General features: G+C 41.4%; 2 protein-coding genes across 3 annotated transcripts; one reads left to right on the plus strand and one right to left on the minus strand.

The window, feature by feature from the left end:
• Positions 1-278: 278 nt before the first annotated feature.
• Positions 279-2,685, minus strand: LOC117561614. Of its 2 annotated transcripts, XM_034239137.1 has the most exons (3): positions 2,542-2,685; positions 920-1,883; positions 279-731 (listed from the first exon to the last, which is right to left on the minus strand). In XM_034239137.1, the coding sequence occupies exons 2-3, from the start codon at positions 1,760-1,762 to the stop codon at positions 612-614; spliced, it is 963 nt and encodes a 320-aa protein (XP_034095028.1). In that variant the 5' UTR covers positions 1,763-1,883; positions 2,542-2,685; the 3' UTR covers positions 279-611. The 2 variants fall into 2 exon arrangements, with proteins under 2 accessions (XP_034095028.1, XP_034095026.1); XM_034239135.1 differs by lacking the exon at positions 2,542-2,685 and having other exon boundaries at positions 920-2,100.
• Positions 2,686-6,864: 4,179 nt separating this feature from the next.
• On the plus strand, positions 6,865-9,161 carry LOC117561613 (keratin, type I cytoskeletal 13-like). The gene is made up of 7 exons (XM_034239134.1): positions 6,865-7,447; positions 7,602-7,684; positions 7,822-7,978; positions 8,087-8,248; positions 8,360-8,485; positions 8,597-8,814; positions 8,931-9,161. Exons 1-7 carry the CDS (start codon positions 6,923-6,925, stop codon positions 9,031-9,033), a joined length of 1,374 nt encoding a protein of 457 aa, XP_034095025.1. The 5' UTR covers positions 6,865-6,922; the 3' UTR covers positions 9,034-9,161.
• Positions 9,162-14,839: the final 5,678 nt, after the last annotated feature.

The following is a 14,839-nucleotide window of genomic DNA, read 5'->3' on the forward strand; positions in this document are numbered from 1 at the left end:
GGCCTTCTCAGTTGCAGCAAACTACATGGCAATATTAATGACTGGTCCCTTACTGTTTTTAGAGCGCACATGAAATAATCTGGCAACTGAGTGAAAATTAGCAATCAGTTGTTACCATTGTGTAACACATGGTACATTATTTGTGTATACAATGTAGAAAAATGTAACAAAGATTTGGCCCATACATACAGTAGGCTACCATTAAAAAAAACTGTTGAAAAGCTGTAAATAAAAATGAAAATAGTGTTGAGAGACAAACATTTAAGGAATACATGAAATACCATTGACTATGATTTTTATTGATACATTTTTGACTAAATAATTACTTATTTTTTAAGGTCAGTTTTGTCCTGAACAGTATTTTGTGTTTTGCATAATGACATGTACGCTACATGTACCATTAATCAAATACTTGTCGTCGTATTTCATCTCGTAACAGGATGTATAGATCAGCTGCAGCAAATGGATCTGCTGGATCATCCCATCCGTTTTCCGCCATGAGTAGAGAACACAGTTCAAAAACAGTTTCATCGCACGGAAACTGGCCTTTGGGAGTACACTCTTCCATACACAAATTGACCTCCTCCATGGCAATAGGTTTGAGTCTATCCTCAGCACTGCAACTCTGGGAATGAGTACATAATCACTGGCCGACCAGATGCTGTGTCATCAGTTGATCTTGGTCTGATTTTGTGGGAATTCCAGGTGTTGACCACTTCATCAAGTTCATCCTGCATAGAAAAAAAGCACAGTAAATGTAGACGACACATGTCTTAAGAAGCTTTCGGACATAACTTCTACCTGTCTAGATGGAGGCTGAGGTTGCTGCAATGTCCACGAACATAGTGAATTATAATATTATTATTACTCATACTACTTTTATTAATGACTAATCTCAGAAATAAATAAAATAGTTTACCTGAACAAGATTAAGGTAACAGAATTGGATAAGACTTTTGTCCAAAAAGTCTCCTGTGAAGTGGCCATCTTCCTGGAGAGTTTGGAACAGGTTCATCCAGAACTGCGCACTCTGTTTGCGGAGTATACCCCACCATCCTTCAATGCGCTGGTTTGCTGTGCTTCTTCCATAAAGGAAACTTCTCTCCCCAGCAAAACTGTCTGGGTGGTTCCTTCGCAAAAACATCTGCATTTCTTCAACAGAAACATTTTCCGTGCCCCTGTCTGCACGAATCCTCTCTGGACATCCACCTATACCTGAAACTGTTTTGATAAAGTAACTTGCAACTACTTTAGGATCACTGTTTGTGGTATAGGCCTCCATCCATAACACATAGCGGCTAAAACCATCTATACAGCCGTTGATGGCAATGCCATAGGGCTTTAGTTTATCATAACCATCCATGTGCCAAAGTGCATTTGGCCCTCTGCATCTGTACTGACGTCTTCTCAAGCGGTGGGCTCGTCTTAATTCCACACCTTGTGGATCAACCAGTTTGATGATGCGTCTTATGCTATCTTGTGACACAACAAGGCCCTGTTGAATTGCACGGAGATGAAGCCAACGGTATCCCTGCATCTGTCCATTAGTCATGATCTCATGCTGTACAAAAGCTAGCACTTCCTCCAAGTCAGACTGGTTCTTCCTCCTGAACAGGTTAAGTCTTTTACAAATTCTCTTTAATGTTCGGACACTAATTACAATGTGATTAGTGTGTGCCAAAATAGCAAGTATTTCTTTGTTACTTAGGGAAAGTCTGAAGTATAGTTTAATTAAGTCATCCAAATCCGGCCCTGCAGGCATTGTTGTGAGCAGCGCAGCAAACTGATGTAATGCAGAATATAAAGAGGACAATTTGGTATTCGTAGGAGGGGTTGTAATATGGCAGTTGAATTGTACATCAGACAATAACGTTGCTTTTAATCTGCAAAAAAGAAAAGAAAATATATTGTTTAAATATTGTAAGGTTAAGACTCTTCTTCCTATTTTACACAGTATATGCTCAGTAAAAGTGTCCATTACGGAGTACGGATCTTATTTATCAGGAACACTTTATATGCAGGAACACAAATCCTACCTTTAATTTAAAGCCAGAAAGTGTTAAACACTCTTACTGTTAACCTCACTAACTTGTTTCATAAAATGCGTATATATAGGCATATATATATATATTGTAAAAAAATACGCATTTTATGAAACAAGTCTAGAATGGAGTAAGACAGTTGTGGTTGTGGGCCACAACCACAACTGTCTTACTCCATTCTAGACGAGATGTTGCTCATTTTGATGGTTAATAGCCTTCTGATTGTCAGCTAGCTGCCTTGTTAAACACACTTAATGAAATCTCTACAGAAACATGAAAACCACCAGGCTGTTGCTCTTGGTTAGTCGCCACTGTTCCAACAAGCACAAACTTGCGTGTCAACGAACTAAACCATTATTTACTGAATTAGATGGGGGGGAGCCATAGCATATAAGCTAATGCACTTGCTGCTAGCTCATCAATGTCTGCATTTCATATTCTAACGCCTTTTCGTTGTTTTTACGAATGCCCAAAACACACTTATATATTTATAACTCACCTTTTGTTCTTCCATTTGCAATATGGTTTCCTCTTGGACCCCTCTGGCGCGCAGAAATTCACTCACGTCCTCCATTGTTGCCTACTGCAATGTGTAAATCGCAGTGAAGCTGGTTCGACAGTTACCGGTATTTCTGACTTTTTTCTCCCAAATAAACTTTTTTTTTTTTGTTCTGAGAAAAAAGTCAGAATTCTGAGATTAAAGTCAGAATTCTGACTTTTTTCTCCCAAAAAAAAAAAATGTTTTTTTTTTCTGAGAAAAAAGTCAGAATTCTGAGATTAAAGTCAGAATTCTGAGATTAAAGTCATAATATTTTTTTTCAAATCCTCACAAAAATTTTTTTTATGTGGCCCTAATCCTCTTCCGTACATTCACACCAAAAAGAGCCGGTACTAAAATTAGTTCATGTGAACCTTTTTACCCCCTCGAAAGTCCCTGCTAGAGAGCAGGGACTTTCGAACGGCTCTTTTGTGAGAAAAGAGCTACATTTCTGATTGGCTGGAAGGATTGCAAACCACGCCCCGTAAAACTCCCAAAAAGTTTTGTGAAGCCGCCATTTTATTATCCTCGCATTAGCATTAGCATTAGCCCAGCGCAGAAACGCAGAGAGACTAACTTATGGCAACACAAAATAAAACATGGGAGTGGTGGAGATGAGGAGGTGTCGGCGTTCTGGCGATTTACTCGGAAGGCTTCAGTAGAAGCTGCTGGGAGTCCCAGCAGCTTCTGCTGAAGCCAGTCCCTAACTCCGGGGACTTCCGGCCGGGGACTTTGGGCGGCAGTATACGCCGTGAAGTGGTTTGCGGCCTGCCAGTAAACCCAAAGCAGAAGAAGAACAAGTGACGTCAGCGGCTTCATTTGCCTAATCCACCCCCAGGGACTTTTTCCAGTGTGAACGCGATCTGTACTTAGTTCATGAGAACTAAAGAGTTCTCATGAACTAAGTTCACATGAACCTTTGTGGGAAAAGTACCGCAGTGTGAAAGCGCCTTGTTACGTGCCGTAGTGTTTGTGTGGTCGTGTATGTGTGTTTCTCTCTCTCTCCCTCTGATTCCCCAGGTGCAGCCTGATTGTCCCCAGGTGCAGCCTCTCCCCAGGTGCTCCGAATTCCTAATCAGGGCCTCCATATAGGCCCGGAGGAAGACTGCAGTGGGCTCTCTGTTTTTCCTCCTCTGGCTGCATGTGTGCAGACCTGTGTGTTGCCATTTGATAGGAGGGGAGCTCCGTGCTATAATCGATGCTGTATAATTCTGTGCAAATTGGCTGGTGAGCCCGTGTTTCTTTTTTGGTCATTAAACGACTGGTGCGTTACTAAGAGATCGGTTTTCTCTCCTTTTTTTGTCGTGCTTGGTCATCCTTGTGTGTGGTTACTTCCCTTTGTACCCCCTTAGATTTAGAAGGGAACATAACACGCCTATACACTGTTTTAAGGGGGTAGATTATTGAAAAAAGTTAGGTATGACTGGTACAATTATGAAACCTGAAAATGAGCATAAAAGGGTCTCTTTAAAACGTACTGAATAACTGCAATTTAAATATGTTGGATAATTTTTCAAGCAAGTTTGATTTGATGTTTTACTAAACAACATGCTGACCAGATACAGGTGCAATCAGGGGAAATTGTCAGTTAAAACATTTGAAGTTCTGAAGCCTTATCTATAGCTTGAATCCTTTCCTTTACCTGAACTGGCTGTAACCTGCAGAGCTATTTGAGATGACTTTGAATGTTGACTGTGCTGCCTGAGGGAATATGGATGCCTAACAGCAGCCAACCTATTATCAAACTGTCAGTGTCATCTGTTACTAGATCATATTTCACAATGTGTCTGATTTAGGTCATGAGACAGACATTCTCCTGTCCTCCTGTTTTCACAGTGAAACATGTTTTTCAGTGTGGTGGTGCTGGACATGTCTTTGACAATTGCTCTTGCAATCCTGATTCTTATTCACAGTAACCTTTTCATAAACTAACTCAACCAGTTTGTTGTTAACACAGAGCTCTGTTTAAGGATCACCAGTGCCACACCCTCGTGTTATTCTATCACAGCGATGTATGATGGCACAATAATACAGAGAGCTCAGCTTTTGTCGTCTTGCACTGTATGATTTGAACTAACTTTACACCATCCTTTTGGTTCTGCTGGTAGTTTGAAGCTAAATTATTGAAATGGTAAAAATTCAGTGGAGGAAATAACTAAGTACATTTATTGCTACTTTATACTTCTACTCCTCTACATTTCAGAGGCCACTCTTGTACCTTTTACTCCACTACATTTATTGTAACCCTCACTATTACTTTGTACAAAAACACATGACATGCTGATGTGGTATAGTCTCCACAGTACTTCAGGCATTTTGTCCACATTGACAAACTACAATAAAATGCTTTGACATGTATAAAAATGATATCATATAATAACCATGACAATATAATACTGTGAAAAGATCAAATCTGCATAACGAATACTTTTACTTTTGCTACCTGATACTAAGTACATTTAGCATGTTATTCATGCTTTACTTTAATACTTCTGAAATTGTGCAGAGTGAGTACTTTTACTTTAAGTGCTTTTTGATGCTAATACTTTTGTACTTTATCAAAGTAACATTTTGAAATCAGGACTTTACTTATAGAGGAGTATTTTAAGATTGTTTGTACTTTTACTTGAGTAATGGATCTGAATACTTTTTCCAACACTGACAAATGTAAATTCATAATAACTTTTACCTCCATTATTCTAGTAAATGTATTCAGCTAAAAATAATGGTGCTGTAGAGTACTTGCAGAAAACTGCAAATTCATAACAAAAATAATTGTAATACAGTTCTAATGACCCATTTTTGTTGTCTTTTTACAGCATCTTTTTCTAGTTATTGGTATTTTATATACTTGTACATGTTTTTTTACTTTTGCAGAACTTTGCTTGGCTTTTTTGTTTCCTGTTAAAATGTTTAATTTTCCAAAAAAAATCTCCTTTTAAATCAAAAACCATATTGCAATACCACGTTTATTGATTCTGATCTGCAAATAGAGCATTGAACACTTAATGAAGTGCAAGCTGTGCAGAGCTAAACATTTCAGTGTGTACACACGAAGGTTTGATGAGTGAGTGTGAAAATGCTATCTCCAGAGAGAGAAAAATATATTCACTCATATATCACAAGGGTTTCAACTATCTTGGACGTGATTTATAGCCGTTTAGCATGTGCATGAGAGGAGTTTGCAACGTCAAAATGAACAGCAGCAGTGAAAACAAACATCTGCTATGTATCAGTCCAGACTGTGGATATGCACAGACGTTTGCTAGTTAGAATTAAAAACATCTTTTAAGATTGAACCAGAAGCAGAATGTTCTAAATAGTACATTGGTTAATCTTATTATAATGTTTCAAATCTGCAAGGAAAGGTTTTAAAGCCTTTAAAGACTTGAAGAAAAGAGTGTGGTTAAATGGAAAGAAGAACACAAAGGAGAGCTTGTTCTTGTTTGGGCATGATGCACATGCCAAAGTAAAGTGCCAGGAGAAATAAAGAACACGTTGGCATATCTGTGATGAGCTCTCCGGCACATTCCCCCTCCCCAGGTTTTAACTATGGCCAGGTATCGACTGACATCATCCATAAAAATAACTTCTAACTAGCAACCCTGCAGGCTATTGCTGAGCATCACAAAGAGAATGCATAAAATGTTAGGTTTGAGATGTGAAGAATAACTGAAACTATCACTAACAGAAGAACCAACACTTAAAATCTTCACGCATGATAACAAGGAAAGACAGAGGGTTGTTTACAAAGACGTGTGCTGGCTGAGAGTCAAGTGCAATGAACCATTTTACAGTCCATAATAATGCTTGTCGCCTTGGTAACATAACATGTTTAGACAACATAGCAGTCTTGCTCAACAATCAAATGTCACTAAAGGACACATGACATGACAACAACCAGATTTGACTGATTAACTAACTGGACAGTAACGGGTGTGTCTGTTTCACAATATACAGTATACATTGTAGGAATACAAAATTAAGCTTCATATGTATGCCATGTCTTCATGCACATTAACACATATAATAAAGGACAAATGGAGTAATTAATCCATTATGTTTACTATAAGGTCTGCGGATAGAAGTGAACTTAAAGAATTGAAAGATTAAGTTAAATCCCTCTTTCTCCTTATTATTGTTGGACAAAATGAACCTCAAGGGTGTGTGTGATAGGTGGGGCAGAGCAACCATTTTAGGTAATGCTCCTCCCTTCATTCCTACACACCCCCGCCCACACCAGAGGCAGCATGCAGGATAAAAAGGGGACAGAGGCAGAACATTGCATCTCAGTCCAAGTCATTCTCTTTGAGGCAAGCAGATCTCCTGAGCAATCGTCACCATGAGCAGCGGTTATTCCAGCTACGGGAGAAGCTCCGTCAAAAGCAGCATCGGTGGAGGCATGGGTGGAGGCATGGGTGGAGGATATGGTGGGGTGCAAAGGAGATATGCTTCCAGTGTGAGCGGTTCAGGTGGCGCAGGATCAAGAATCTCCGTTTCCGGTGGGGGTTATGGCGGCGGCGGCAGCAGTTATGGCGGCGGCGGCAGCAGTTATGTATGTGGTTTTGGCAGTGGAGCTGGGGGTGGAGGTGGAGGTAGTTTTGGCATGGGAGGTGGATATGGTTTTGGCATGGGAGGTGGAGGTGGAGGTGGAGGTGGAGGTGGCTTTGACGCTTCAGCCAATGAGAAGGCTACCATGCAGAACCTGAACGACCGTCTGGCCACCTACCTGGAGAAGGTGCGAAAACTTGAGGAGGCCAACTCTGAGCTGGAGCTCAAGATCCGCCTGTTCTTGGAGAGTAAGACCTCCCCCACTGCCAGAGACTACTCAGCTTTTGAGGCCACCATCGCCGATCTGCAGGGAAGGGTATGTCACATGACTTCTGATTCCTTAGTTAGTCACAATGTAAATTATCTCTGGATGAATATGTTGGAAATGTACATTGGAACTTGTTTCAAAGCACATTCATGATTTTGGAGAGAAATAATTGTGTCTAATGAAATCTGTCTTTGTCCCACAGATCCAGGAAGCCACCAGTGTCAATGCAAGCATCTATCTGTCTATTGACAATGCAAAACTGGCATCAGACGACTTCAGAATCAAGTAAGTATCAAGTTCAGAGACAGAATTTTCTAGGACATAGTTAGATGGAAAATCTTTGTAATTTAACTGAAGCAATACGTGCATAGTGAATATTTTGCTTTCGAGGTGCAGATATCTGATGTATTGCTGCCTCACAGGTGGGAGAATGAGCTAGCCATGCGTCAATCAGTGGAGGCTGACATCGCCGGTCTGAAGAGACTGTTGGATGAGCTGACACTGGCCAGATCCGACCTGGAGATGCAGATTGAAGGCCTCAGGGAGGAGCTGATCTTCCTCAAGAAGAACCACGAGGAGGTAGGTAGCGGATGATTGACGTTCATCTGAATGTGCTTTCATTCAATTTGCTAGAATGAAGATTGAAATGTACTCAAACAACTTTGCCAAACTCTTCTTATTCAACAGGAATTAGCACTCATGAGAAACCAGATGACTGGACAGATCAACGTGGAGGTGGACGCAGGGAAACAGCCAGACCTGTCCCTCATTATGGCAGAAATCCGTGAGCAGTATGAGGCTGTGGCCGCCAAGAACGCGAAAGAACTTGAAGCCTGGTTCCAAACAAAGGTAAGACTGGATAATATTTGACAAAGTGACATCTTACTGCTTATTTAGAGTGTTACATTTGTCACATATGTAGTTCTACATGGCATTGAGGTTCTCCCGTGTCTGTTATAGTCGGAGGAACTGAACAAGGAGGTGGCTGCCAGCACAGAAGTTATCCAAACAACAAAGACAGAAATTACTGAGCTACGTCGATCAATGCAGGGCCTGGAGATCGAGCTACAGTCCCAACTCAGCATGGTAAATGATAATGACCTAAATGTAATGAAAAATATGATGCACCCAAAATATTTTACTACTAATTCACTCTTTCTCCTCTCCCTTCCTCCTCTCTTTAACTTCCACCTACAGAAAGGGTCACTTGAAAGCACTTTAGCTGAGACAGAGGGACGGTATTCCATGCAGTTACAAAGCCTACAGTGCCAAGTGACGGGGCTGGAGCAACAGCTAATGCAAATGCGTGCTGACACGGAACGCCAGGGCCAAGAATACCAAATGTTGCTCGACATCAAGCAACGTCTGGAGATGGAGATCGCAGAATACAGAAGGCTGTTGGACGGAGAGGGCGTGTAAGTAGTCTACAAAGAACTATTATTTCCTTTTCCTTTTACACAAATAACAACGTCTGTAAACTGAAGAATTGTTCTCATATTTAATGCAAGCTCTGTGATTCCTCCCCTTGCAGCAGTGCCAGTGGTTCAGGGTCTAGCAGCACCACAAAAACCAAGATGCTGATTGTCACAGAGGAATATGTGGGAGACACGTTGGTGTCCAAATCTAGCTCCTGATCTGTCTCGCACAGAAAAAGCAACACATTGGGCCACACCTGAGGACCACCATCACAACACATGATCCCAACACATTCTTTGCATAGACATGTGAATACAATAAAAGGCTGCCAGTTTGCTGACTAAAATGTTGTCCTGTTTTATTAACTGTGTCTTAATTCCAAATAATGTCTTTAGAGTGGTGTTTTTCTTAAAGGTCTGGTGAAAATACATATTTGCTCTTAAACCTGACAAGAATTTGTAGGATTCCTGTTTCAAAACCTGATTAATGAAAGCCTCATAGCTTGAGGCTTTCACCACATAAAGGAATGGTTGTGAAAAGATTTAGGAAAATTGAGGCTCTACACATCTGATAAAATTGCTTACTGCTCTGCTCAACCATTTCCTCCGAGATACAATTAGTTCAGAACTTAATCACGCAGTTGGGCAATACAACATTATAGAGGTACCACTCTGAAGCAGACATGCATTCTCCATGAGTTGAGATTTTAGTTTGAGTTTAGTTCCACTAAACCTAAAATGGAGCCTTAATGCTAAGATATCTGGCTTTCTGATGCAGACCTCTTGCATATTTGTGAGTGAGCATGAATATGGATCACTGGATGCTGGACTGGGGTGGCAAATTGAAAAAGGGATTTTCTTAACTTTTAACCAATGCATGCATGGCAGTGGCGGCCGGCCCATAGGGGCGCTGGGGGCACTGCCCCACCTCTTCCCATATTCTCATACATTTAAATTAAATTAAAGTCATTAAAAAATGTTTTTATTTTATTAATTTTATACATTATTTTTTTAATGAACAAGTTACACATTATATAGTTGGTGTCAGTTAAATGTATAATCTACGATAAAATGTCGATAAAAATTGTTTTGCGATGTCTAAAGTTACTGATAAGTCATGTTTCGGACAGTACAATTGATACTATTGGACTCAGTACTTGTTAGACTACTACCACAAATACAAGTAAGTATTTTTAGTGTGTACTTTTTGCGTAATCCTCTGTCAAACTCCCCTCCTGAGAACAATAATGCATGTTTTCTGCTATATTTGATGAGGGATAAAATGATTTTTTGCAATAAGTTCTACATGCAATTGATACTGTTGTACTCAATACTACTTGGACTACTACCACAAGTACAATCAAGTACTTTTATTGTGTACCTTTTGAATAATCCTTTGTCAAACTCCCCTCCAGAGTACAATAATGCGTGTTTTCTGCTCTCTTTGATGAGAGATAAAATGATTTTTTGCAATAAGTTCTACATGAAATTGATACTGTTGTACTCAGTACTACTTGGATGACTACCACAAGTACAATCAATTATTTTTACTGTGTACTTTTTGAGTAATCCCCTGTCAAACTCCCCTCCTGAGTACAATAATGCATGTTTTCTGCTATATTTAATAAGCGTTAGAAAAATGTTCTTCACAATACTGATAATATTGGACAGAGTATTTTAAGAGGATACACTGTAGTAGACAGATGACATCAACACTAGATCCACTAGATCAGTACTCCAGCAGCAGCATTGTTACCCCTTGGAAAGTCTTTAGAGACTGGCCTGGATAGCTGTTCACCTTTTTAAGACTCCAATTAAGGCATTTGTACTGTATGTGTTTGGAGAAATGACACAATAAATGGCCCAGATTTGTACACCTCGAAATCTTGTAGTGCAGGAAGAAATACACACTGGCTAAACGTGCAGGTGATAGGCTTTGTTTTGCAATATTTATTCAAAGGTCACTTCTTATTTTATTTATTTAATTAATTAAAGACAATAACCTGGACTTTCTGTATCTGACCGAAACATGGCAAAAACCCCTGGACTATTTTTCTTTTATCAAATCACCCCAGCAGGATTCACATACATTGACAAACCTCGCCCACAAGGGCGGGGTGGTGGTATAGCTGCTATTATCAGAAAGGAAATAAAAGCTACCATAATCCCCATCCCTGATTTTTCTTCATTTGAACACCTGATCTTTAAACTCTGGTCACAGCCATCATCTACCATCCCCCGAAGCCAAACCCCTCCTTTCTCTCCGACCTCTCTGACATTCTCACTCAGCTTTCTGCCATATCCCCATCTGTACTTCTCTGCTGCGTTCAGACCGGACGCGATGCGATGTTTGGGGGCGGCGCGATTACATGTAAAGTCAATGCAGAGACGCGATCAGACGCGAATTCGCTCCGACGGCGCGCATGAAGCGGTGGACGCGGCGCGAATCACGCGATTGAAGGGGGCCGCGTCAAACGCGAGAGTTCAATTTTTTCAACTCGGGCGTCAAATTCACGTGACGCGTTCTCGCGGAAGCCAATCAGCGGTGAGGATCTCAGCCTGACGTTCAACCAGAAAACATCAGCCATTAGCTGTTAGCAGTTAGCACACAGAGATCACAGCTCCTCATATCTGTTCAGAAACTGTACAAAAGTTAAACAAGAACAAACCACAGACTGTCTGTGTCATGGCGAATACAGTCGCTGGTTTATTTATGTATGTAGGCCGTTGTTATGAGTGTGGAGTGAGCATATACAACGTTAGCTTAGCCTGGTCGACCCAATCTCCATTCAGAAAACAAGCATTTTAAAAGGTTTTTCGCCTGCCGTCTTGTCTGCAGACTTGTCAAGCATTAATTCATGGTTTTTACTAACCGGTATCAGTACTGTATTGTAGCCAGTGCTTGAATTGGAATGAAAAAGGTGCCAGTACTCTAAAATCAGCAACTTTTTCAAGTCAATTTTATATATACAGCCCACAAACAAGAATTTGGCTACTATAATGCTGGTGGGTTTGTCTCTTTACTACTGTATATTTTAGAAAGGTTCACTGTACTTAACATTTTTTATGATAGGCAGCGGATATGGCTAAAGCTCAGTAAGGTCAATATTAACTGAAAATATAGCAATCAAAGTCTAGATCTTCTGCTGAAGACACATGAAGCAGAGACCTTTCAGGTGAGAGCCCCTCTGGTGGTGTTCAACATTAATGACAAGGAAACAAAGCTCTGGTCAGAAGCATTTTTTATAAAAAGCTTTAACAAAATTAAGTATTTCTGTACATTTTGAATGCAATCTAACTTTCCAACTCAGAAAACGAAAAACAAAAAAGTGCCAAAAGTCTTCTCACATGGCTGAGCTGCTTTGCAATATACTTTACCACTGAAGAATACAAATATGTATAAAGTAAACTATGATGCAATCTAACTTTCCAACTCAGAAAAATGATAAAGAGCATGAACAAAGAACATGTAAAAACAAATGAAAAATGTGCACAATCTAAAATGAGAAACTGTAACTGCAAGTAACAAAGTCTGAGCCATGGTAAAGAGTTACATTGAACACCAAGCTGATCAGAATCAGATAACTCCCTGGTTGGTCTGAAGTCCTTCTATCTCCAGGATCTGTACAAATCGGCACATTATGCCAAAAGTCTTCTCACTGGGTGAGCTGCTTTGCAATATACTTCACATTGTTAGAAAAGGCTCCAGAAGGCCTTGGGGACATCAGTATCAGGGGCTGGAGCTGGACAGGCTCTTTCATCAGCACTTCTCCTTCCCTTTGCCAGCCAGGACCTCACATACTGTTCCGGATTGAACTGTCCTAGTGATGGTCCATTACATTTAATGAAAACCAGGCTGGACAGTCAGCTGACAGAGAGAGCATTCCTTTTTGCAGTAAGGATATCGTTCATGCAGCTGAATGCCCGCTCACACTCACTAGTGGAGACAGCGATGGTTCGGACTGCTTTCAGTAGAGGCTCCATGGCAGCAGGTGTACGGGATGCCCTGGTTTCCTTGTATTCGCGAAAGCCCTGAACAGTCTCTCTTCTGTCCACTTTCAGCACTTCGCACAAACGTAGCACCTCTACGTCCCCATACTGTACGTCTAACTCCTCTTCAGGCCAACTTCCAGGATGGATAACTTTCATGTCCTGGATTAGCTGATTGTCCCGGGCCTCCCGGCCATGTAATGGGATTTCTCTTGTGCTGACATGAGAGGAGGTTGTGGAAGTCATTCTGTGTCTCAGATTCTCTACCATACTGCGGAAAAACTGACCTGCATGAATCTGTACAAGCCTGCCATTCTCACGCAGGGCAACACCCTTGAAGGACTTCTCAGCTAGAGCTGTATGAACTGTAGTCATGTGTGGGCCAGGCATGGTGACCATGGATTCAAAAACTCGTATTTCTCGAGTTAAGAGCCTATCTGCTGTAGGCAGTGTCATCTCTCTTTTTTGGAGTTGCCGAGAGAGGTCGCTGAGCTCTGTGAGCGCATCGTACATCAGTCCCAGATTGCTGACAAACGTTGCAGATGTGAGCACATCATCCAGGCCCTTGTACTTTGCTCTGTCTCTGGAATCCCTGCTCGTGTCGTTTGCAGCATTTGTGAAGTGATCATGAAGCACTCGGTAGTTTTCCCAGACTGCTCTGACGCTCCTTTCACTTGAAGCCACCCAGCGGATGGACAAAACACGCCCTATCACCAGGAGACGCTGTCCGACTGCTTGCGCACACTGCGCTAACTGCCTCTGATTTTTGGGGGAGGCATGGAACAAGGAATAGAGTTTGTCAAAAAAGATCTGGAAATGATTGAGCCCTGAGACCTCCTTGACCACATCCCCAACTGCCAGCTCTAGACGATGATTGGAGCAGTGCCACACAAACAGGCTTGGGAATTTACTACACAACTGGGTAGCAACGCCTGTTCTCTTCCCTAGCATGACTGAAGCCCCATCACATGCAAAAGAAACGAAACACTGACCTAAAAAGTCCTCGTTAAAATCTCTTCCAAGACACTCCATTAACGCCTTTGTGATGTCATCAGCCGTTGTTCCATCCAACTCGATCAGCTCCCAAAAAAACGTTTCGGGCTCAGCATCAGCTAATGCTGAGCGTAGACACACAACAAGCACCGTTTTACCACTAATAGTGGTAGATTCATCGACCAAAACACAGAGTTTTCTTTGGTTTTCTGTAATGTCTTTTGCCATTTTTTTCTTCAGCTCATGAGCTATGTGGTCGATGATTTCGCCACAGGTTTTATTGGAGTGCAAAACCCTGCCCACGTTCAGCCCATTCAGTTTCTGTACATTCAAATCAATTGGCATGTCTGTGAATGGCCAGCTATGTTTGCCAATTTTATATGCCGTTCGAAAAACTCTGATAGTGGTGTCTAATTCAGATTTATGCATAGACTGCACTTGATGTTGAATAGTTTCACGTGAAGCAGATGTAAGGATGTCAGCAGCTTTTACATGGGCTTGTGATTCTTTATGTTCTTTGATTTTTTTTCTCAGGCTAGCTTGTTGTTTGCCCTTGTCAACACCGAAATGAGACACTGCACACTCACCCCATTCAGTTGACAGTTTCAGTCCTTGTCCAGTGTGTATTCCCAAAGATTTGACATCTCTGCATATCCGACATCCTAGCTTCTTATCTTTAAGAAGGAGCCATGCATTGGTCTTGCAAAAATATTGCACCTGGTCCGTTGTCCAGCAGTCAGGTGCATCGCTTTGCCCGGTGTTGGTGGTGGCAGTTGCGCCAGCAGCAGCTAACGTTAGAGGCTCTGGAGGAGGCGGCGGAGCTAGTGCTAATGCTAATGCACTAGAACTTGGAGCAGGAGGATCAACCAAAGAAAGCTCCCCATCAGACACAATTTCCAACACAGGCACAGCATTCTCTGTATTTGAAGTTTCTTCCGGCGACAACCGCTGTCTTTTTGCACTTTTATTAATCCACGCTAACATTTTAGAAATGCTAATTTGTGACGTGACTTGCTTTCCTTCTCTCGGGGGCGTGCCTGCT

Source organism: Gymnodraco acuticeps, unplaced genomic scaffold, assembly GCF_902827175.1.
Source record: "Gymnodraco acuticeps unplaced genomic scaffold, fGymAcu1.1, whole genome shotgun sequence".
NCBI lineage: Eukaryota > Metazoa > Chordata > Actinopteri > Perciformes > Bathydraconidae > Gymnodraco > Gymnodraco acuticeps.